The 24,471-nt window shown below is 37.5% G+C and overlaps 1 protein-coding gene across 2 annotated transcripts in view; it reads left to right on the top strand.

Annotated features, from left to right (window-relative positions):
- INTS7 (integrator complex subunit 7) overlaps nt 1-24,471 on the top strand; it is a 92,111-nt gene that overhangs the window by 37,281 nt on the left and 30,359 nt on the right. For both annotated transcript variants that reach the window (XM_059145318.1, XM_059145319.1), the window contains 4 exons: nt 11,860-11,977; nt 17,619-17,753; nt 20,418-20,515; nt 23,010-23,249. In XM_059145318.1, the coding sequence (XP_059001301.1) occupies nt 11,860-11,977; nt 17,619-17,753; nt 20,418-20,515; nt 23,010-23,249 (591 nt within the window). The remainder of the gene's footprint in view (nt 1-11,859; nt 11,978-17,618; nt 17,754-20,417; nt 20,516-23,009; nt 23,250-24,471) is intronic.

Genomic DNA, 24,471 nt, shown 5'->3' with positions numbered 1-24,471 from the left:
CTTTGCAGTTGTATCTGTGCTCTCGATTTCTGTTGGCCCTCTTCCGTAGTACCCTTTTTCCTCACATACTTGGCAGTTCTTTTACCATGAGCTACTCCTTTTCCCTGGAAAAGTGTGTGTGGGAATTCTCTGACGAAGAATTTCTCTGAGAAGGCTTGGATCAGCTTCTGGTAGGTGGAGAGGCCGGATAGTGACACATACTGGAGAGAAAAAGTCCAGAAAGAGGATGAGTGAGTGTGAAAGGTGGAGGCTGCCATGTTGCACGAGGCGGTCAGGGGAGCTCTCGCTCAGAAGTGGGCACTTGAGCAAGGACCTAAAGGAGGGACCAGCAACTCCATGAGCCTCTGAAAGAAGAACATTACCAGCAGAGAGAATAGCAAGAAAGGTCCTGAGGTGAGAGCATTCCTGAGGGTGAGGTCACCGTGACTATGAGGGGAGCGGAGTCAGAGGTGCTGGAGGATGGATGGAGCAGCTTGCGGATCATTTAGGGCCTGCAAGTCCTTTGGCACAGGCCATTACTATTTCTTAATTGAAATATAATTGACATATAACACTGTACAGCATGTTGACATGATACACTTACATATTGTAATATGATTGCCATTGTAGTGATAATTAGCCCCCTATTACATTGCATAATTATCATTTCTTAATTTTAATGGTTGGAATAATTAAGTTCTAGAGTCTTGGCAAGTTTGATGATTATCATACAATATTGTTGTCCATATTCGCTCTAATACACATTAGATCTCCAGGACTTACTGCTCGTAAGTTTGTACCCTTAAACAACATCTGTCTTATCCCCCCACCATCCCAAGTCAGACAGAGAAAGACAAATAGTGTATGATATCACTTACTCATGGAATCTGAAAAGGCCAAAATTATGAAAGCAAAGAGTAAAATAGTGGTTACCAGGGGTCGGGAGCCTGGAGGGCAGAGGACATTAGTAACTTGTTCCGAAAGAGTCTCTCTGACTTAGATGTACTGAGACTAGATTGCAGGGACATAAGGTCAGAAACATAGAAAAACATTTGGGAGGTGACTGTATAAGTCCAATTAGAAAATACCATGGTTATCTGAAGCCGGGGAAGCAGAGAAAATAGCAGGGAGAAGTGGAGATATTCTGGATTATATTTGAAAGGCAAAGCTGACAGATTTACTGGCAAATTATTCACAGAGTATAAGAGAAAGAAAGGATGATTCAAGGTTTTTGGCTTTAACCAATTTACTTGGAATGGTAAGATTCTGTGAAGCTTATTTCTTGAAGATCAGGAGTTCGGTTCTGACCAAATAAAGTTTAGGGAGTCAGACGTCCACGTGGGGGTGTCAAGGAGTTGGAGTTTGATGAACAGATCTAGATGAAGTTGTCAACATGAGAGTCATCAGATTATAGGTGGTATTTAAAATCATGAGACTGGATGAGTCACCTAGGGAGAGAGAATAAATGAGAAAATTCAGGGAATGATGAAATGAGAAGTAACTAGCAAAACAGCTTGATAAGAAGCAGCCAGTGAGGTAGGAGACAAGTGGAGATAGTTTTACAGGAAGATGGCTGCAGTCCATCGTGTGAGATACTGCCGTGTATTTGCATTCTCCAGGACATGAGGACTGTAATTCGCCTTTGCATTTAGCAGAATGAAGTCATTGGTGACCTGCATGAGGAGAGTTTTATTGGAGTATTGTGAGTACGAGACTGATGGGAAAAACAGGAGAGAGATCAGAGACAGTAAATACACAAGGAGTTCTGCTTTACGACGTCCGTCAGAGAAAGATATCATTTGATTTCACTCATGTGGAATTTGAGAAACAAAACAAAGGGTCATATGGGGGGAAACAGGGAGAGGCAAACCAGGAAATACTCTTAACTGTAAAGCACAGACTGATAGGGGCGGCTGGGGGGCTCAGCTGTTTCAGCATCTGCCTTTGGTAGAGGTCATGATCTCAGGGTCCTGGGATGGAGCCCCAAGTCAGGCTCCGTGCTCATGCAGGGATTCTGCTTCTCCCTCTTCCTCTGCCTCTTCCCCCCGCCATACCCTGCACTTGTGCTCACTTGCCCCTCTCTCTCTCTCTCTCTCACACAGCTAAATAAATAAAATCTTTGAAAAAAATAAAACTGATGGTTACTAGGGAGAAGGTGAGGGCGGGTTGAATAGGTGATGGGGAGGAAGGGGGGCACTTGCTGTGCCCAGCGCCGGTGATAGATGGAAGTGCTGAATAACGAAATCGGACACCTGAAACTAATATTAACACTATATGTTAACTAACTGGAATTTAAGTAAAAACTAATAAAAAATAACGGAATTCTTCTTTAAAGAGCAAAGAACTGAGATTGTACTGCTAAAGTATACCTTGTCTCTTTGCCTTTTGTTTTTATCATGGGAAGAATTTAAAGAAACATAGAAATGCCATTAGACTAGGGGAATAGAGGACTGCCAGAGAGTTAAGGGATTTGAGTGAAGCCATGTATAGACATACGGTGTCTGGTATATACATAAAAATGCTTTTTTAAGAGTAGCTCTAATTAAAGGTAACATTATTCTACAGTTTTCCTTGTTGTATACTTTGGCAGATTGTAGGGTTGGGGTAGTGCTATCTTAGTAAAACGAATTGGGGGCTTTCTCTTTCTATGTTCTGGAACGGTAAATAGCTTTGATGTAGAAATTTTCTGTCTCCTGAAGATATTGCTTAAAATGTGTTATAAGTCCATCTGAACCTGGAACTTTCTCAGGGATAGTATTTTGAGAATATTTCCAATTACTTACATGGATGTGGCCCTATAAAAGTTTTCCACCTCTTCTTGAACCAGTTTTGATAATATTTTCCACTTAATTCACTTCTCAGATTCATTAGTATCAATATAGAGAAGCTTTATACTTTTTTGGTATTTTTGTGTTTGAAATTTTATTTTCATTTTTTTCTTACTGTTTATGTTTATATCTCCATTTTCTTAATTAGACTTTGCAGAAGCATGGCTTTCTTATCTTTTTTAAGTGCTTGAACGCTTATTTTTATTCTTATTTAATAATGAAAGCACTTAAGGCAATTAATTTTCCCCTTAGTGCGGATTGCCCACTTTTCCATAAATTGTCTTCTAGTGCTCTCATTGCCCTTAACTTGAAATGCATTTTTCAAAAATATTTTATTTATTTACCTGAGAGAGGCAGAGATAGTGAGAGAGAGCACAAGGGGGAAAGGGGAGAGAAGCAGACTCCCCGCTGAGCAGGCAGCCCGATGAGGGGCTGGATTCCAGGACACTGGGATCATGACCTGAGCCAAAGGCAGACGCTTAACCAACTGAGCCACCCAGGTGCCCCCGAAATGCATTTCTTAATAATCAGATTTACTGTGGTATAATTTATTTTCAGAAACCTTTCTAGGTATACTGGTCAGTGAGTTCTGAAAAATGTCTGTAGTTGTGGAATCACCACCACAAATGAGATACAGGACATTTTCCTCACCCCAAAAGTGAGGAAAATGTCCTATATTCCTTCAGGCTCCTCTGCAGTCCATCCTTTCCCCAACCCCTAAGAGCCACCAATCTGATTTCTGTCCCTGTAATAGTGCCCTTCTAGAGTGTAAATGAAATCATACAGTGTATAGCCTTTTAGGTCTGACTTTTACTTTGCACAGTTCTTTGATATTCATCCATGTTGTTGCATTAAGCAGTAATTCATTCCTTTTTTTATGCTAAGTGGTATCCCAGTGTATGGACATGCGACAGTTTGTTTATTCATTCACAAGTTGACGGACATTTAGATTTGATACTATAAATCAACCTACTATGGTACAGGTCTTTTGGAGACATTTCTTGGGTCAGTACCTAGGAGTTTTAACTGCTGTGTTGTATGGTAGATGAATGTATTACTCAGTAAGAAACTGCCAAACTGTTTTCCATAATGACTATACCATTTTACATACTCACTAGCAGTATATGAGAATTCTAGTTCTCTGTCCTTCCTAGCACTTTGTATTCTATGACTTGTTTCAGTAAGTGTATTGTGATATCTCATCATGGTTTTAATTTGCATTTCCTTAATGACTAATGATATTGAGTATCTTATAGGCTTGTCATCTGTATCTCATTAGTGAAGTGCTTATTCTAATCTCTTTTGCATTTTTTGGGGGGGCTGTCTTATTGTTATTGCGTTCTTTATATATTCTGGATACAAATATTTTGTATTTTGTAAGAATTTCTTACTAGTATGTGCCTTTACTATAGTATCTTCTGGAGAGTGAATTTCTTTTACTTTGATGAGATTTAATTTTGGGTCCCCCCGCCCCCATTTTAGGGTGTGTTTTATCTAGGAACTCTTTACAGAACCAAAAGTCACAAGATTTTGCCATGTGTTTTCTTCCAGAAGTTTTGTAGTTGTGGTTTCATATTTAACTCTATGTGATCCTTTTTAAGTTGACTGTTATATATAGTACAAGGTAGGAATTGAGTTGTATTTAGATCTAAGCCAGTTGTTCCAGCAACATTTGTTGAAAGGACTGTCCTTTCTTCATTGAATTACTGTAACATCTTTGTTGAAAATCATTTGACTGTATCTATGTTAAGTCTATTTCTGAGTTATATTGTTTCTTTGATCTGTATGTCTATTCTTTTTTTTTTTTTTTTAAGATTTTATTTATTTATTTAACAGAGAGAGATCACAAGTAGGCAGAGAGGCAGGCAGAGAGAGTGAGGAGGAAGCAGGCTCCCTGCTGAGCAGAGAGTCTGATGCAGGACTTGATCCCAGGACCCTGAGATCATGACCTGAGCCGAAGGCAGTGGCTTAACCCACTGAGCCACCCAGGCACCCTGTATGTCTACTCTTAAGTGAGTAGCACACGGCCTTTTTTTTTTAAAGTAGTCTCTACACTCAGCATGGGGTTCTAACTTATGACCATGAGATCAAGAGTCGTATACTCCTCCAACTGAGCCAGCCAGATGCTCCAGCAGCACACCATCTTGATAACAACTGTAGCTTTATAGTAAGTCTTAGAATCAGATGATGTAAGTCCTTTTCCTTTGTATTTATCAAAATTATTTTGGATATCCTAGGTCGTTTGCATTTTCATACAAAGCTTAGAATCAGTTTGTCAGCTTCTGCAAAAAAGCTTGCTAGGATTTTGATTGGTATTTGTATCTATAGATTAGTTCAGAAAGAACTGACATCCTAACAGGATTGAGTTTTCTGATCCATGAACATGGTATATCTCTCCATTTATTTAGGTCTTCCTCAGTTTCTCATCAGCAGTCTTTAGTGTTCAGCATACAACTCTTGTACACATTCCATTAGATTTATTCATAAGTATTTCATGGTTTTTAGCAGTATTGTAAATGATTGTTTTTTTAATTTCCAGGAGAGCAATTTTGACCCTGAAGTTAATTTTTTTCGTCTTTACTCATATTGAGATGTAATTGACACACATCCTTGCATAAGTTTAAGAAATACAGCATAATGGTTTGATTTACATTTGTTGTGAAATAACTACTGCAGTAAGCATAAGTTAGCATCTGTCATCTCATATAGGTACAATAAAAAGAAACAAATTTTGTTATGATCAGAACTCTTAATATTTATTCTCTTAACTTTCCCATATATCACACAGCAGTGTTAACTATAGTCACCATTTTGTACATTACATCCCTAGTACTTATAACTGGAAATATCTGTTTTTGAAGTGATTCGTTTTTTGTATTCATGGAATTTTTGTTGTTGCCAACCTTTTATTATTAATTTTTAATTTTAAAGTTTCTTTGTGGCCCATATAGGAATACTTCTTAAAAATACAGTTTGACCTTTGAACAACATGTGTTTGAAATCTTATACATGGATTTTTTTTAATAAATACTATACAATACTGCAAATATATTTTCCCTATGACTTTCTTAGTAACGCTTTCCTTTCTCTAAGTTAATTTATTATAAGTATGTTATACATATAAGTATGTTATACATATAACCTCCAAAATATGTGTTAACTAACTGTTTATGTTTAATGGGTAAGGATTCCAGTTAGCAATAGTCTATTAGTAATTAAGTTTTGGGGGAGTCCAAAGTTATATACAGATTTTCAACTGTACAGGGAGTTGGCACCCTAACCCCTATGTAATTCAAGGGTTAGCTATCGTTCAAAGGTCAGCTGTAGTTTGAAGAAATTGAAAAGAAGGTATATTTTCTATATAATTATATCACATATGTTATATGTAATATAACATGTTGGTAAATATGTACTATATAATGTGTTATATATTATGTGTATGTATTATATTAATATTGTATATTACTAATATTATTTCAATATAAAGTTATGTTGAATCTACTTTATTGATGATAGTACTCACATATGCTGTCTTAAATTAGTTTTTTTCTATTTTTGATCTGTGAGGTTTTGATGTTTATTAGCATCTCCTACCAGTTTGTATTTAGCCATTTTAATTTAGAAATGTTAATACTCTCTTTTTCACAAATAGAACTCTTACTAATATGAAGGAATCCTCTCTTCCTGTTTTAAGGTTTTTGCCTCAGATTCTTTATGTATCATTAACATTGTTACATGTTTATTTTTGTTTGCATGTATTTATTAGATCTGCCGATTTTATTATCCTTAACCTTTCTCTGTCATTTAGGTTTCATCCTTATAAATAGCATCCAGTTAGAGTTACCTCCTTAGACTTAATCTGAGTCTTTTTAAATAGTTAACCTAGCTTATTTGCATTTACTGATATACCTGATGGTTCTTACTTCTTCCTCCATTAACTTTGTGCTGTTTTTATACATTCTTTGTGTTTCCTTTCTTCCATTACTTCCCTTTGTTACCTTGATTGTTTTCTTTATTCTTTTACTCTCTGGTAAATTAAAAAAATTTACATGCTAATTAAACTTTTGTTTTTACTTTACCTTTCTCTATACTCAGTGTATATTAATCTAGGAGTTTGAGTATCTCTATTAAGCCTGAATAGTGTGGCCCTTGAAATAGTGTGGCCACAAATGTTAGTAGATCTGAACCTCCTCTTTTCTTCTGCCCTTCACTCTTTTCTCCCCTTATATCTTATTAAAATAATCTACAATTTAACGATCAATTGTCTTTTTTTTTTTTTTAGTGCTATGCAGTGGTTTCTTCTTTGTGATAAATTTTGTCATAATATATGCACTGAACTTCATAACCACATTAATGGTGACTTAAATGTTAAATGTTCTTTTGATTTCACAGCTTACTAGTATTTCTTTTTTTTTTTTTTTCTTTTAAGATTTTGTTTTTATTTGACAGATAAAGATCACAAGTAGGGAGAGAGACAGGCAGAGAGAGAGGGGGAAACGGGCTCCCTGCCTAGCAGAGAGCCTGATGCGGGGCTCCATCCCAGGACCCTGAGATCATGACTTGAGCTAAAGGCAGAGGCTTAACCCACTGAGCCACCCTTACTAATATTTCTTCATTAAACCACATCTTCTCTTGAGTTTTTTATTCTGATTTATCTTTTCTGTAACTTTTTTCCTTTGGTTAATTCTAATTGAAAAAAAAAGATTTTTTAATATTTGCCTCTCTCACAAAGAATTTTTTTGTGTACCTGTAACCTGAGCATATTGATCTTATTTAAATAGATGTGGTCAAATAATCATTACTTCAGAACCTAGATATATTTTTGAAAATATTGAAATAGAGCAGAGGAAAACAGTGCTAATGATAAAACCTTAACAAGATAATAGTTTTTTTATTTCAAATTTGAATTCAACTCACAGTTACCAAGAGTAATTATTTTTCTTCTAAAGTTCCTTCCTTCTTCCTTCCTTCCTCTCAGGCAGTCTTATCCACCGCTAATTGATCTTTGAGTTTTGGTGTTTCAAGAGTAATTTTGTCTTTTTCATTGCTACTTTTACGGTGTTTTGGTAGGCATTATAATTTCCATGTGGAATTATATCTTCTAGATTTAAAGAAAATACTTTGATTCAGAATGTTAAAAACCCAAAATGAAGGCCTAATATAGTACATTATTATTAAAGTAGTCAAAAACAGAGTAACTTCAAAGGAACAAAAATATTTTCTCATGTATTTATAGTTTTGTTTGAATTTTTTTATGCCTTACATAAATATGCATTTCAGTTGGTGATAATTTATATCAATAGTTTATATTATTCTGATGTTGTAGTCTTATCTGAAGAAGTTGATTTATACAACCTGTCTGTTCCAAAGTGAAAGATTATCTGCTCTGGATATTTTCAAAGACATAATTTTATTTTTGGCTTTGTATCTCCGGAGAGTTCTGTTTTGTACCTTACCTAAGACTAGGAGGAATGACAAGTTAAGCCTAAGAATTAGTTCTTTTAATCACCTTTTTCTTTGTGGGTTAGTACAATGGAAACAGAAAATTTAGGGGGGTTATATTTCTGACAGAGTACTTTTAAACATAACATTTTTCTGTACCTTAAAGATTATAAGCTTTTTGCTATGCCTTTCTAGAACGCATCCCTGGTGGCCAGTCCATTCTAGGGTAGAGGAGAAGCCCCTATTTAGGAACTGACCCAGAAAACAGTAATTCAGGACAGAGCTTCAGTTGAACAGTGAGGTAAGCCAGCCTGGAGAGAGAAATGCAGACCAAATAGTCAGTGAGAAAGAACATGGTAGTGAGTGAGAAAGGGGGCTGTATTTGGAGAGTTCGATTTTCCCTTTTTATGAATATAAAAAGTGGACCTGGTAAGACAGTTTTGTAATAGATCATGTTCTTGGAACAGAAATGAGCCAGATTTCCTCGTTGAAACAGGATTGACATGCTATCTCTGGGGAACTTTGTGATGTGCTCTGTTAAGCTAACTGATATGAATTAACAAACCTTGAAATCAGTATGTATTTACTGAGAACATTTTAGGTACCCAATACTGCTGAGTGACAAGAAATTAGAAGATAACATGGTAAATGATTTTATCAAAAATTTCTCTAACAACTTTCTCTCAATTTTTTAAATGGTAAAATTCTTTTTGCTTTTTAAAAATTATTAATACTGTTATCATAAATGTCTCACGTACGCTTTCTCGATTATCCCAAAAGGTTAAATATCTCTTAATACACAGAACACTCTATGACATAATTTTGAATACTTACAAATACAAGACATAGTCCTTAACTTCTGGGGCTATTTGGCTGAGGATTTTATTCCTAAATATAAGCTAATTAACAGCATAAGGCAGGATAATTTCAGCAGTAAGACATAGGTAAATGGAAATGGCTTAAGTATTTGAATAAATAAATAAGACTATGATATTACTTAAACACAATCACTCTTTTAAAAACTGCTTTCTTTTGCACTTCAAAACCAGCCTCTGTGTCTGCATTTCTTTCTTTGCCCTTCACTCTTTCTTTAATACACTGGCCTTTACATCTGTTCCGTTACTTTTGCTTAGGCATTTCACACGACACCAGTGTTCTTAGTGCTAAATCCAGAGGCTTGTCTGCCATTGTCATCTTTCCTTTTAGTGTGCTTGTACTGTGAGCCTTACCCATTCTCTGGTTTCTTTGCACTAAACGGTCCTCTCTCATTTCTTCCACTGCCAGAACTGCATCCTGTCTTGACTCCCCATTGCCCCTTCTCTTCAAAATTGCGTCTTTGAGTTGAGTCTAGCTGCTTCCGCCCATTTACTCTCGGCAGCTCTGATGCCGTCCCCTCCCATCAGTGTGGGTGTTCTCCAGCAATCTGGTCCCTCCCTGCGCTTCTGAACTGCTCTTCTGGGCAGTAGCTTGTGGGGCTTGCAAAGCCCTTTGACTCTCAGGAGCTTTTCCCCTTGTATTTTATTTTAAAAGTATTTTTTGTGCCCACATGTTCATGTGTCAGAACTCAAAAGCTGCAAAAAGATATATATCATCAAGTATTTCCCACTTACTTTTCTGCCATCCACTTACTCCTTTGCCCAGTGGCAAACCAATGCCTAATTTCTTACACATTTTTCCAGAGATGTTTTATATGAAAACAACAGTTCTGCAGGGTGTCTGGGTAGCTTAGCCAGTTAAGTGTCCGTCCAGCTTGTGATTTCCGCTCAGGTCATGATCTCTTGGGTCACGCACTTAAACCGTGTCAGGCTTCGCACTTAGTGGGAGTCTGCTTAAGGTTCTCTTCCCTCTGTCTCTCCCCACTCACACACTTTCTCTCTCAAATAAATAAACCTTTAAAAAAAAAAAAGAAAAGAAAGAAAGAAAACAATTCTGTATAAATCTTTACCCCCATTTTATAGACAAAGAAGTTGAGACTCAGGGATTTCAGTCATCGGCATTGGCTCAGATCACAGAGATGGTCCGTGGCAGACCCAGAATTCTGATGTGAGTCTTCCAGTTAAAAATCTCTGACATGTCAGATTCCAAATGCCTGGTAGATATTTCTTCTCGGATTTCATATTTTTTCCTATTTCTGTCCTTCCTCTGAAATTAGCTTATCCCCATAATTCTCAGTCTTCATAAATAGAATCAACATTTTCTGGTCATCACGTTTGAAATTTTGTAATAGCCACTGAGTCCTTCTTGTTGATTCCCTCATAGGTCGTTAGTTTCAAAATGCCTCTCATGTTCACCCTCTACTCTCCATGCTGAGCCTTAAACTGTAGCTCAGGCCATTGTCCATCAACGCCTGCCTGGATTACTGCCCTGGGCTGTAGGTTGGCTACTTGGCCCTCACCTGTTTATCTTCCCTCACGCTTTCAGTAATGTTATTCCTCTCTAGTGGTGTCCTTTTTCCTTTCCCATTAAGCTTAAATTACTCTGCCTAACTTCCAGGGTCATCTTTAATTTGGCCTAATCTTCCCTATTCAGTGTTTCTCTCTCTTAGCCTTCATCCCTTTTGGACATATCTCTTGTTAGGCCACAAGTAAATACTCCATATTCGGGGGTGTTAATTTAGCGGGGCAGTTATATGACATGTCCCAAGAGTAGATGTGCAGGATAAGGCAAGAGTCACCGGAGCACGTATCCATAGTTGTCGTTACTGAAAGAAATATGAGCATCTTGTTTCTGGTAATTCTTCAGACCGCATTAGTCAGGAGTAGAGTGGATGATCCGAAATGGGGGAGAAGAGACAGTACATTCACTTACATACAAAATAGATTGCCATTCTCTGTTATTTAAAAAAAAAACAAAACATATAATATTTGTATCTCTACATGAAACAAAGTATAGTGGATGTTCTGCTTGTGTGGACTGAATAGTACATAATTTCCAATGGGCTTAATAAAAAAAAATTAGTCATGAGGGACGCCTGGGTGGCTCAGTCAGTTACGCATCTGCCTTTGGCATCCTGCGATCGAGTCCTATATCAGACTTCTACTCAGCAGGGAGCCTGCTTCTCCCTCTGCCTGCCACTCCCTCTGTGCTTGTTCTCTCACTTTTTCTCTCTCACTCTCTCTCTGGAAATAAATTTTTTAAAAAAGCAAAGCACATTAAAAAAAAAATCAGTCATGATGACTTTTTTAAAAATAGACTTTATTCTTCAGAATGGGTGTAGATTTACAGAAAAATAGAAAGGTTGGTACAGAGGGTTGCTGCACATCCCACACCCAATTTCTCCTGTCGTTGGCCTTTGACATTAGTGTAGCAACATGTGTTAAAATTAATAAACCAGTGGTGGTACATCATTATTATTAATCAAAGTTCATCCTTTGTTCTGGTTGCTTTAGTTTTTTACTTAGGGTCCTTTTTCGATTCCAGGATCCCATCTAGGAAACTGCATTATATTTCGCTAACAAGTCTCCTGATAGTCTTCTTGGCTGTGGCAGTTTGACTGTAGTTTTTTATTATGGGCAAAAAGATGGATTTTTCTAAAAGCTGGAACACTTAAAACAAGTGGACAGTTTTAAGGTGTTTCAACTTCTGTGTTCCCTTTTCTTCTGTTTTCCAGGCGCTCTGTGAATGTGCCCTCCAGACTCCTTATGACAGCCTGAAACTCGGGATGCTGTCTGTCCTTTCCACACTGTCGGGGACCATTGCCATCAAACATTACTTCAGCATAGCTTCAGGTAAGGAGAAGAAAGGAGAGGACATATGGATAATGTGCTTTTCTCCTGTTGATGGTTCTGGTGGTTTCTTCTGTAAAGCCTTAGAATCCAGAACAGTTTCAGTCTTGTACTCTGTTTATATGCCAGTGACTTATCTGCGAATGATTTCTTCACTAATGCCTGTGGTCATAACATTTTGCATCCTCGATCACAATTCAAGGGTATTTTCTTTTCTAGATTTGCCCTGTTTTGAATTATATGTACATGAGACAATATTTTCGAGGCTACTTAACGTAGCTTGTTTGCTTTGGTATGTCTCTGAGTCAAAGTGCCCTTTGGATTTAAGTACATTTCAAAGGCCAGATGGTGGCGAATTTTAAAAGCAAATGTCACAAGCCTTCTTTTAGGTGTATGTTATCCCTTTGGAAAACGATTAAAATAAAACTTTACCCCAGTTCGATAACACTTTCCTGGTTGCCCGTTACGGATGGGTTAGCTTCCAAGTGCCTTTATTACACTTGATCTTCGCCAAAAGGCCGAGAAGCGATCAAAGTGCCTTTGTTAATGTCCAGCGAGGAGCTTGCCTACCTAACAGACACGGCTGAAGTGTTCTGTTTTGTTTTAATGTGGGTTTTGTGGGCTCTCTATTGCTTCCTGTTTTAGTCCATTAATTTGAATTGAGGTAGTTAAACAACTGCAGTGTCCCTTTGTCCTTTCTTTGGCTTCACAGCATGTGAGCTTGCTGGGTAAAGGGAATTCCCTCTCTCTGTTTAAGGCCTGATAGGAAGATGAAAAGACCTGGTACTCTGTTTGCCAGGCCTCCCTGCCAGCGAGGGTGCCACGTGTGGCCTGGACTCAGCTGCCATGTCATACCACAGGCTGAACTGAGAGCCAGTAATGATAAGAAGTAGGGAAGTGGGAGACTTCATTCTAGTGCTAGAGCAGTGACTGGGGCCGCACGTTTCCGGGGCCTCCTGTAGCGGTGGGCATCTGCTCTGTCACGGAACCTCTGGCAGTGACATGGCGGAATCAGCACAGTGGTGGTAGTGCCTTCACTGAACTAGTTCTGTGCGTGGTTTGGGCTGTGATCTCGGTCGCTTTTCCTGTCATTTTCTGAACTTAGTTTTCTAGCCTTTCCAGTAATTCTGTGAGGTATTTCTGTGTCATTTATCTACTGCTTTGCAATAAGTCACCTCAAAACTTAGTGGCTTAAGGGACACATCAGTGGCTCAGTCGGTTAAGCATCTGTCTTCAGCTCCTGTCATGATCCTAGGGTCCTGGGACTGAGTCCCACATCAGGCTTCTTGCTCAGAGGAGAGCCTGCTGCTCCCTCTCCCTCTGCCACTCCCCCACTTGTGCACTTTCTCTCTAACAAATAAATAAATAAACTATTAAAAAAACAAAACCAAACTTAGTGCCTTAAAACCATCACCGTTATATTTGCTCTGATTCTGCATATCATCAATTTTGACTGATCTCAGCTGGGTCCTTCTCCCAATCTCACGTGGGCTTTTACTTGTAAGACTGCAGTCATCTGGAACCTTGACCATTCTGGATGGTCTAGGGGGTCTCATTCACCAGCTGGAGGTTGGAAATCTTCCAGCAGAGCACCTTGGTTCTCCTCCTCCTGACTCAGCAGGCTGCCTTGGCCTTGTTTATGTCATGGTCTCAGGATTCTAGCAGCACTCAAACAAAAAAACCAGCGGCCCATGAGCACTTCTTAGTCTTTTGCTTGCACATTTCTTAATGTCTCAATAGCCAGAGCAAGTGACATGGCCAAGAAAATTGCACTGCAAAGGGGCATGCCTACAAGGCACGGGATGTATTATCACAGCCCTTTTTATCAACAATCTATCATATACCCATTGTACTTTTGAAGAATAAATTCTGCATAAATCAGTCAGTCTCATTTTCTCAGCTTATAGTTACTATCCTTGACTGATGTCCTTTAAAAGAAGCTGCAGGAGTTATTAATTATATCTTATAATTTATAAGTGTCTTCCCAAGGAAAGTCCCACTGCTTCTGTACAAGTAGCCTTTCAAGTAAAGCACATTGAAAGTTTATAAGTATTAAAATTCAGGCTTACAGGGCACCTGGGTGGCTCAGTGGGTTAAAGCCTCTGCCTTTGGCTCGGGTCATGATCTCAGGGTCCTGGGATCGAGTTCCGCATCGGGCTCTCTGCTCCGCAGGGAGCCTGCTTCCTCCCCTCTCTCTCTCTGCCTGCCTTTCTGCCTACTTGTGATAGCTCTCTCTCTGTCAAATAAATAAAATCTTTAAAAAAAAAAAAATTGAGGCTTACAAAGTTTCAACGATATGTCCAAAGTCACATGCTTAATGACATGCCTTAGTCTAGACCTGAACCCAAAGGTTCTAACCCAGTGTTCTTTTTTATACTAAACGGGCCTAGAAGCAGAATGACTTTCTTTTTCTTTATTTTCTAATTCCAGAGTCATTTGCAAACCTTTGTCAGGTTGTAATATTCAAGCACTCTTGAGCTTTGTCCTTTTATTGAATTTTAAATTTTATTAAATTGCAGTTTGTATATGGAATTAAGCAAAAGGCTTAAATAACCAGACTAGGTAATGTTCACAAGAAATGAAAGTCAAGGATTTTCCAAAATTAGATTTTCCCTTAGGCAAAAGTGTGTTTTCATTGATTTGATTTTTTCAATATAAGCAAGATCATTTATAAGACAAACTTAAATTTAGTGTCTAAATTATCTCTAACAAATGTCTCTTAAGCATATAAGTTGTTCAGTATTACACATACCTTAGAAAAATGCCCTTCCCCCAAAAACCCCACTAAAATACTTTACCAGTCCGTCAGATTGGCACATTCAGAAGTTTGATAACATGCTTTTTTGACAGTGATAGCTGAACAGCCATTCATTCATTGCTGGTGGGGTTGTGAATTATTAAATGTCTGCATAGGTGATTTGGAAGTATTCATCAAAATTATCAATGACCCAGAAATTCCAGTTCTAGGAGTTGAACCTACTAGTATAGTCACACACTTGAGAAATGACAGAGGTATAAGGTTATTCATAGCATCATAGTATGTAATATCAAAACATTGTCCATCAGCAGAGATGTAGTAGAATAAAAAGAAATCCATCAATAGGGATCTCATTAAAGAAATTATGATATACAACTACAATAGAAGTCAGTATAATTTATTAAAGAATATACGGCATGGAATAATCTACATGATATGTTTAGAGGGCAATAAAGAAAGATATAAAACTGTGGAAAAAGGAAAAAGAAATTTAGAATGTGTGCTTGCAAATATACAGACTCTGGAATAATACACAAGATGCTGATAACATTGGGTGCATGAGGAAGACTTCTCACTCCCTGACTTTTCTAGCTTTTTCTACTATTTATTGAACCTTTAGAACCAGGTGAATTTATCTGAGTAAATAATTTTTAAATAAAATTAAAAATAGTTTTGTCCCTAAAACAGTAAACATAAAAAAATGCTGCAAAATATATTTTTAAAGACAGAATATTGGCTACTATCTACTTACTGTGATTATGTGTGAATTTTAAAATTTTGAATTTTTCTGATTTTTTTTCCAAATTTTCTATGTTGAGTCTTCTTAGAAAGAAAGAAAAATGCATGTTGCAAAACATGTTTGTAAATCTATTAATGAGTCTACATTGTCCAGAGCACACAGGCAAGACAAAGAATGGAGGAAATATAATTTCTGCAGTCTTGAGAAAGCTTTTCTAATATTTTTCCTATTTTAAAAACACGAGGTTTACCTTAGCTAATACTTTCATGTTAAACTGGAAAACACATGTCCCCCACTGCCTGGGATGGTCTTGGCTTATGCCTGTTTTAATTAGGAATTAGATCCCCTTCAGCCTCAAAAAATATGTTCATCAGTATTTCCATTTCCATCCTACTGAACAAAAATACAGGTAAAAATTACTGTGCATATCTCGGTTTTTTAAATCTGCTTTAAAAATTCTAATTTGTAAATTGAGTAATTACAGAATTGATTGTTCTTGCCACTCACCTTTGAAACCCTCTTCTTGATTGTGTTAACTGTAATATGTATCTGTAAAATGTTTTAAGTGAAATGACATACTTTCTGTGCTGGATGTACCAAAGGAAAACTTAATTTTTTTTTTAGCTTTTATGAGAATATTACAAATAAGAAGTATCAAAAATGAAAAAAAAAAATATGTTCATCTTTGGTGTGAGAGACAAGGTTGAAATCGATGGTAGTCGTGGCAAAATAAGCAAGAATGGAAGAAGGAAAGCAGGAACAAGAGACTCTGCTAAAAGGCTGAAAAGCTTTAATCTCCTGATTCTTCTTAAAGTTCATTCACTTATACCTGAGAGCTTCTCTACTATAAATACAAATGTTCACAACGTAAACATTACATTACAGAATTTCAAGTGTGAATTTTGAAAGTTGTACAGGGACACCTGGGTGGCTCAGGGATTAAGCCTCTGCCTTCTGCCCAGGTCATGATCCCGGGGTGGGCTCTCTGCTCAGCAGGGTGTCTTCTTCCTCCCCTGCTCAGTCCTGTGTGCAGACTCTCTGTCCATCCCGCTCTCAAATAAATAAAATCTTTTTTTAAATATTTTATTTATTTATTTGATAGAGATCACAAGTAGGCAGAGAGGCAGGCAGAGAGAGAGGGAAGAAGCAGGCTCCCTGCCGAGCAGAGAGCCCGATGTGGGGCTCCATCCCAGGACCCTGCGATCATGACCTGAGCTGAAGGCAGAGGCTTTAAGCCACTGAGCCACCCAGGCACCCCTAAATTAAATCTTTTAAAAAATAAAAATAAAAAGTTGCAATTTATATCATAGAACTTGAGGTATAAAGCACAGGGCACAACTAATACATTTTGTGATCTCACGGGCAAGATGCTTAAAATCCTAGTTATGCCCTACCCCTACCCCTGGGCTTCAATTTCTTCTGTAAAAATACGGCATTGAATCACGTGATCCCAGAATCCTTTCCAGTTCTAAAATCATTAATTTTGGGGGCCGCTGGCTGGCTCAGGCAGTTAAGCATCTGCCTTCGGCTCAGTTCATGATCCTGGCGTCCCGGGATCGAGCCCCACATTGGGCTCCCTGCTCAGCAGAGAGCCTGCTCCTTACCCTGCTTATGCTCTTTCTCACGCACGCTCTCTCTCAAATACATAAACTCTTTTATAAATAAATAAATAAATAAAATCATGAATTCTGTGTAAACCCTTTGCAATATAACTATCTGCCAGCCATTGAGGTGGGAAAAGCAAACTTAAAATTTTTACTTCTCATTTTCTTTCCTCTCTTGAAGGTAAGTTTTATCTGATAAGAGGCCTAAAAGTGACATCCATTTTAATGAGAATCCGTTTGCACTCCCAAGATACAGTCTTTAGTTTTTTTTGGCTTTGCTATGTTCATTGGTCAGTTTTTGTTAATATTTTGTGGGAAAGTCCTATATTATTTTAGATCCTAATCAGTATAGACTATTAAGACATCCCCTATTCTAAGTTCCTTGACAGAAGAAATAGGAATGATGGTTTATGTGGCTGACGGAGTAAAAGTAGATGGAGTACAGATTTTCTCTTGAAAATGAGTACAATGAACCTATACATTGAACTGCTTTTGAACTTTGTAAATGAGTTAAGTCTGTGCTACTTTTCCCTTCTTGTTTAGGAAATGTGGGTTCTGCCCCCAGATCCTCTGACTTGGTCAGATTAGCCCAAGAGTGCTGTTACCATAATAACAGGGGCATTGCAGCTCATGGAGTACGAGTCCTAACTAACATAACAGTCTCTTGTCAAGAAAAAGGTAAGTTTGATCAGGACGGATACTGTGTATAAACTTTTGGATTGAAGTTTGAGTGGAATGTGTGTGTGTGTGTGTGTGTGTGTGTGTGTGTGTAATCCCTCCTTTTTAGCACATACGCTCTTATCTACTGGTTGTCTCCTAAAGTCTTAGAGCAGGTTTTCTCAAAACTACTTAATCCTATGAAAAATAAAAGTATATATATATGAGGGCCTTGGGATTGGGATTGGGAAATGGAAAGGTTTCATGGAGTGTTGCCCATTTCCTCCCAGTGCTTCACTTTGCACGCATGGTGCTATGCGTAGGGAGCGCTTATGAGTGCCCTGTGGTGTGAAAATTGGTTCACATGTACAAAAACCTGGAAAATTAAAAAATACCTTAAGTTATCAAGGGGCTTAAGTAACAAATAGTTTGACCTAGGGGCAAATGAATTAACAGAGTAATATGAATTAAATTTGCCTAGAATTTGTCTCTAGGTATTTAAAACATCAAGCTGATTTGCGTAATTTAGGATGTGAATAGAAAATAATGCTTATATTTTATTGTATTCCTAATATTTTTGACCTAAAGGCTTGAATACGTTCAAGCTGGTATTCAAAAACAGAAATGCATTTGGATGTTTCTTCTGTTCCGGTGTTCATTTTGATCTCCATTAAGGATCATAAGTGGGGAATCTTATCCCCACAGACATCAGCACTACTTATTCCTAGTACCTGTTTTTTTTCTAGCACTCTGACCTTCTCTAGACTTAACACTGTCAAGTCCTACACTAACTCAGGTGACATTTCTTTAAAATTGTTCTTGAAATGCTCATTCTTATTTGAATAATTAAACCTGTTTTATTTTTGATATAGTAATGAGTATTTTCTACCATGTAACATAGAAAACTGTGTGTTCTCAAAACTCATATATATTGACGTTAATATGGTTAATATATTCAGAATTTTCTAGAACTTCTAGAGAAATGTTAGCCCTAAGGTAGTAGAAAGATGCTATAGGACTGCTATTACATAGAGACACCTTAAGGGATTTGTTCTTTGTGATCTGACTTAAAACATTAATAAGGTTATGCAGGGTTTTCATTACTTCCTAAAAGGGTTTCAGTTTTCATTAGAAGGTTACACTATAGGTGAAAGTGAACAAGCATAATTTATGTCTAGTTAGGAAGATTAAAAATTTATATCTTGTTAGGAAGATTTATGTCTGGTTAGGAAGGTAATACATGGTTTGCTGTTCCTAGTATTTTCCTCATCTAAGCTGGGGACACTATTTTCACTTATGTTTTATTTATACCTTTGTGGCTTTAGCTCTTGATTTAATGTGGGTATACATACCTTTTATTTTAATATTAGTTTTGGGTGTACAACATAATGATTTGATATTTGCATATATTGTGAAATGATCACCACAGTCTAGTTTAACATCAGTCACCATACATAGTTATAAAATTATTTTCTTGTGATGAAAACTTTCAAGATCTACTCTCTTAACTTTCAAATATGAGTTACAGATTTATGAATCGTACTTGCCATGCTATGTTCATTTTATAACCAGAAGTTTGCACCTCTCAACTCCTTTCTCCCAGTTTGCCTACCACCTGCTTCTGGCAATGACCAGTCTGTTCTCTATACCTTGAACTCAGTTTTTATTTGCTTGTATGTTTTAGATTCCTCATGTAGGTGAAATCATATGGTATATGTCATCTTCTTGTCTGACTTATTTCACTCAGCATAATGCCTTCAAGATCGATCCATGTTGTCTCAAATGGCAGGTTTTCCTTCTTTCTATGGCTAAGTAATAATCCTTTGTGTATCAGTACCACATTTTCTTGATCCATTCACCCACTGGTGGACTCCTAAGTTGTTTCCATATCTTGGCAATTACAAATAATGCTGTAACGAACATGGGGTTGTGTATGTCTTTGTGAGTTAGTATTTTCGTCTTCTTTGGGCAGATACCCGGAAGTGGAATTGCTGGGTCATATGGCAGTTCTGTGTTTAGTTTTCTGGGGAGCCTCTACACCGTCTTCCATAGCAGCTGCCTCATTTTGCATCCGCACCATCAGTGCACAAGGTTCCCTTTTCTCCACATCCTTGCCGGCTTGTTACTTCTTGTCTTTTTGATAATAGCCGTTCTAACAGGTATGAGGTGATACCTCGTGGTCGTTTTGATTTGCATTTCCCTGGTGATGGGTGATGTTGAGCATTTTTTCATGTACCTATTGGCATTTGGAGATCTTCTTCAGAAAAATGTCTCTTTGGGTCCTCTGCCCAGTTTTTAATTGGATGGATTTTTTTTTTTTGCTATTGACTCATATGAGTTCTTTATATATTTGGGGTATTAACCCGTACCAGATACATGATTTGCAAATATTTTCTTCCATTTTCATTTTGTTGATGGTTTCCTTTGCTGTGCAGAAGCCTTTTAGTTTGATAAAATGTATATATTTTTGGAATCGTCAGTAAAGTAGTGGAAAAACAGAAGTCCGAAGATAGCCTTTACATTTCAGAAGTAATGGCACATGTACTTTTTCAAGAAGGTTAGCTTTACACATGACATAGTTTCTTGTATCTTCGACTCCTTAATGTTTTCTCCTTCTAAGTGCATGTGTATGTGTATTTAATCTTCTCTCCTTGACCGCTGTAAACCGTAGTGTTTTTTTTCTAGACCTTTTGGCACTGGAACAGGATGCTGTCTTTGGCCTGGAATCCCTTCTGGTACTTTGTAGTCAAGATGATAGTCCAGGTGCTCAAGCCACATTAAAGGTGAAAATATCACTTATTTTAATATAATGCCTATTTTTATTGAATAAACTAGGGATTGGCAATCTCTCTGTAAAGGACCAGATAGTAAATATTTTAAGTTTTATAGGCTGTATACTCTTTGTCACAACTACTCAATTCTGCAGTTGTAGGACAAAGCAGCCGTTGGCAGTGGGTCAAGGGAACATATAGGCAGCGTGGTGGTGTGGGAGTAAAACTTCATTATAAAACGAAGCCGGAGTTGGCCAAAGGGCAGTGCTTTGTCAACCCCAGCTCAAACAAACATTTACCCTTGATCTTCACTTTCCAAACTATCCCATTGACCGTTGTTTTTCCAAAGGATAGACAAAGTAAAAATCTGAGCTTTGGCCTGAGTCAACAGTGTTTATTAAGTTGTAGTAAATACATATGAAAGTTCTGGACAATATAAACCAAAGGGAAATGGGCAGAGCTCCTGTACTTTACGAAGTTCATAATCTGAGGTGACACTGACAGGAGATATTTAAGATTTATTATAATATTTTTATTATATTTAAAATACTAGAGATATTTAAGACTTTAAGAAATGAAATGAGATTACTCTTATTGGAGTGAGATATGAAATATAATTTGTAATCGTAAAAAATTAAGAAGAGTGGGATTAGTGTGATTTGAAGGAAGTCATAACTTCGTTTTAGCATGTTAAAGGAAGGTTTGATGTCATACTGATGAAGAGTAAAGATATTAAGACCATTAAATAAAAACTGGTAAGAGGTGGGAAGTAGGCAATATGTGTTTGGCAAGTGATTCATCCCCAGAATCCCTTTGGAATCATAATACATTTACTTAAAAATTTAAAAAAGAGAAAGAGAGAAGGAAAACAAACCAGATCCTTTCCTCACCAATTGTAGGTGTCATGAAACACTGGACTCTGCGCAGTGGGACATACATAGATGGTCATGGGGTCCCGGTGTCAGAGCGGTTCCCCATCTGGAGGATACTGACGTTTATCTGAAGGACTAGAGTAGGAAGCAGAATGCACTAAGTTCCTTGGTAGTACAAACAGAAGTGCAGTTCTAACGAGAGGACAGTTGGGAGTGATGCCTTTCAACTGAGGATAATAGCGAAGATTTGTAAAGGAGATGTCATCTGAGTGAAGTCTTGGAAGATGGCGTAGAATTTCAGCATTGAGGAAAGACGATTTCAACCCAGGGGAACCACTGTCACAAAAGGCATGAAAACAGAAATGTACTTGTTTTGTTGGAAGAATTTGTGAATAATCCACTGTGGCTAGATGACGTAAACTATAAGACTAGAAAAATAGTTTGCAGCGCTGTCATGGAGGATTTCAGACATCATGCCAAGGAACTTTGTTTTGTTTCTGTAGGTAGTGAGGAGATATTAAAATTTTAAAGTAATGGGCATGCTGTGACCTTCTTTGTAATTGTAATTTAAATGTGTCTATTATATGCCGAACTTTGTTGACAACTTGAATATGTATATACATTTCTTTCCTTCCTTACAAAAACGCATCTAGTGGAATTTCCCCCCTTTACTACTCATGAGGGGATTAAGACCCAGAAAGATAAAATAACTTGTCGAAAGCTATCTAGTTAATCAAGGGCAAGCTGATCTTTAACTCTGGATCAGTCAGATTCTGAAGACATCATTATGTCTTCATAATTTAACCTGAAAGCTACATAGCTGTAGTGTGAAGGGTGGGCCTTTCTTTTTAAGAGACTGGAATTAGGAAGAGATTTATATGTGGTAGAGAGAATGGAAAGGACGTGGATATTGAAGACTGGACAAAAGCGGAAATGACTAGAGGTAGCCGTCAGTTGGCTATGTAAAAGTGAGAGAACTTCTGGTTTCTAGTTCTGATGGCTGGGATATTAGCTGATGCCATTAATTGGCATCTGGTTCTAAAGCCAGTTGGTTTTTTTTTAAATTTCAGATGAGAAGTAAGAAAATTAGAAGCTTATTCCCTAGCTCTTTGTGCTTAAGAGTCACTTGGGACACCTTTTTGACTTCAAACTATCAATAACTCAAACACTTAAAAAAAAAAAAAAGCTAATTCATTAAGTTTTGAATAGGTAGTGTCTGAGAATCTATATTTTTACTAACATCATGGGTGATGCTGGCATAGGTAAGTTTACAAACCATATTGTAGAAGCAATTTTTGAAAAGCCGTGGAAGTGCAGGATGGTGCAGTCCCATCTGGCATGTATTTTGCCTCTTCACCATTGTGATTTTCTCTTCAAGTCTTTTTATTTTTTTTAATAGTTTTAGATTGAAATGAGTGGTTAGTATACAGTCCTGACTTACTTTCATTTTAAACATGGTGCATTTTTAGATTTTAGTAAGATTCAATATGCCATGTGTTCCTTATGAAGGAAAATGTTATGCCTACAAAAAGACCTTTCCTTGATTTTTCCTAATAACTGTACAGAGTTCTTTCTTTAAAGCTTCAGTTAATACCTTCAGGGTATAACTGGTCCATTTTCTATTCAATGTGCAGATTGCTCTAAATTGTATGGTGAAGTTGGCCAAGGGCAGGCCTCATCTTAGCCAGTCGGTGGTTGAGACCTTGTTGACCCAGCTGCATAGTGCCCAGGATGCTGCCCGGATCCTGATGTGCCATTGCCTGGCGGCTATTGCCATGCAGCTGCCAGTGCTGGGTGACGGCATGCTTGGGGACCTCATGGAACTCTACAAGGTGATCGGACGATCAGCCACAGACAAACAACAAGAACTTCTGGTAAAGAGCCACTTTTTGAACCTACTGGGATTGAATAGATCTGGTTTAGTGGGAATTACTTTAGGAATTCAGAACTGTTTCATTTTACTTAAAAAGATTAAAGTAATTGGGATATTTGGGTGGCACAGTCGATTAGGCATTTGACTCTCGATTTTGGCCCAGGTTATGATCTCGGGGTCATGAAATCAAGCCCTCTGTCAGGCACCAAGCTCATTGCTCAGTCTGCTTGAGATTCTCTGCTTCTCCCTCTGCCCCTCCCCATACTCACTCTCTCAAATAAGCAAATCTTTAAAAAAAAAAAGACGACTACTAAGGGGATTGTGTATGATCAAGAGTATGCTGAAGTCAGAATAAAACTGGAACCATGAGCTTTTGACTGTTTCCACCTTTGATTTACAAGGTTCTGTTTAGTTCACATCTAAAACTGCCTTATTCCTAAGCCCTGTCAAGCCGGGTTAGTGTATAAAGTGAAAATAAAATTTTTTCTTTCTTGTACAAAGCAACTAATGAACTAAACCCTGTTTTATACTTTCAAAAATGTAAGTTATAAAGACCTAACAATTGACAGCTACCATAAATTAGCCCAAATTGCTTTTTTTCCAATTCAAGACCTCTTTAGCTGTTAGAATCCAGTTTAGATTTCCGGATAGTCCTGGGGCTAGGAAAGGTGTGTGCTTAGAAACAGAAGGCTCAAAAGCTGTATAATAATGTTTGGTTGAAAGTTCTCCAAGGCTGAGAGTAGGTTTCATTCTAAATAAGCAGAAATGAGATATAAGCCTTAAGGTGGCCACTCCATATTGTGGTCATCCGAATGTAGGGCTTGCAGGAAAACGAAAGGAGAGTTCTTCCTCAAGCCCGTTTTGTATTTTATCCTCCAGGGGGCGTTGTATAAAAGAGTGCTCCCATCTCATTCCTGTCTTGAAAGGTTGCCCTGATGACCAAGTGGCAGTGGTCATGGGAATGACATCATACAGTTTTCACAATATATATGGACCTTTGTATGTATCAGCCTCAGAATCCTATTAAGTTTATTTCTTTTGGTTTTTTTATTGAAATGGCATTTTATTGAAGTTTATTTTTTATTGAAACGGCATTTTCAACTAGTATTCTTTATCCCCCTTTTCTTAGTACTGTTATAAACAGTTTTAAATTGTGAAACATAATATTCAAAAAACATAAGGAATAATATGAAAACATTTGCATCCATCACCTAGCTTAAAGG

Source organism: Mustela lutreola, chromosome 14 (genome assembly GCF_030435805.1).
Source record: "Mustela lutreola isolate mMusLut2 chromosome 14, mMusLut2.pri, whole genome shotgun sequence".
NCBI lineage: Eukaryota > Metazoa > Chordata > Mammalia > Carnivora > Mustelidae > Mustela > Mustela lutreola.
The sequence above is the reverse complement of the archived record's forward strand: the minus strand, read 5'-3'. Positions and strand labels throughout refer to the sequence as shown.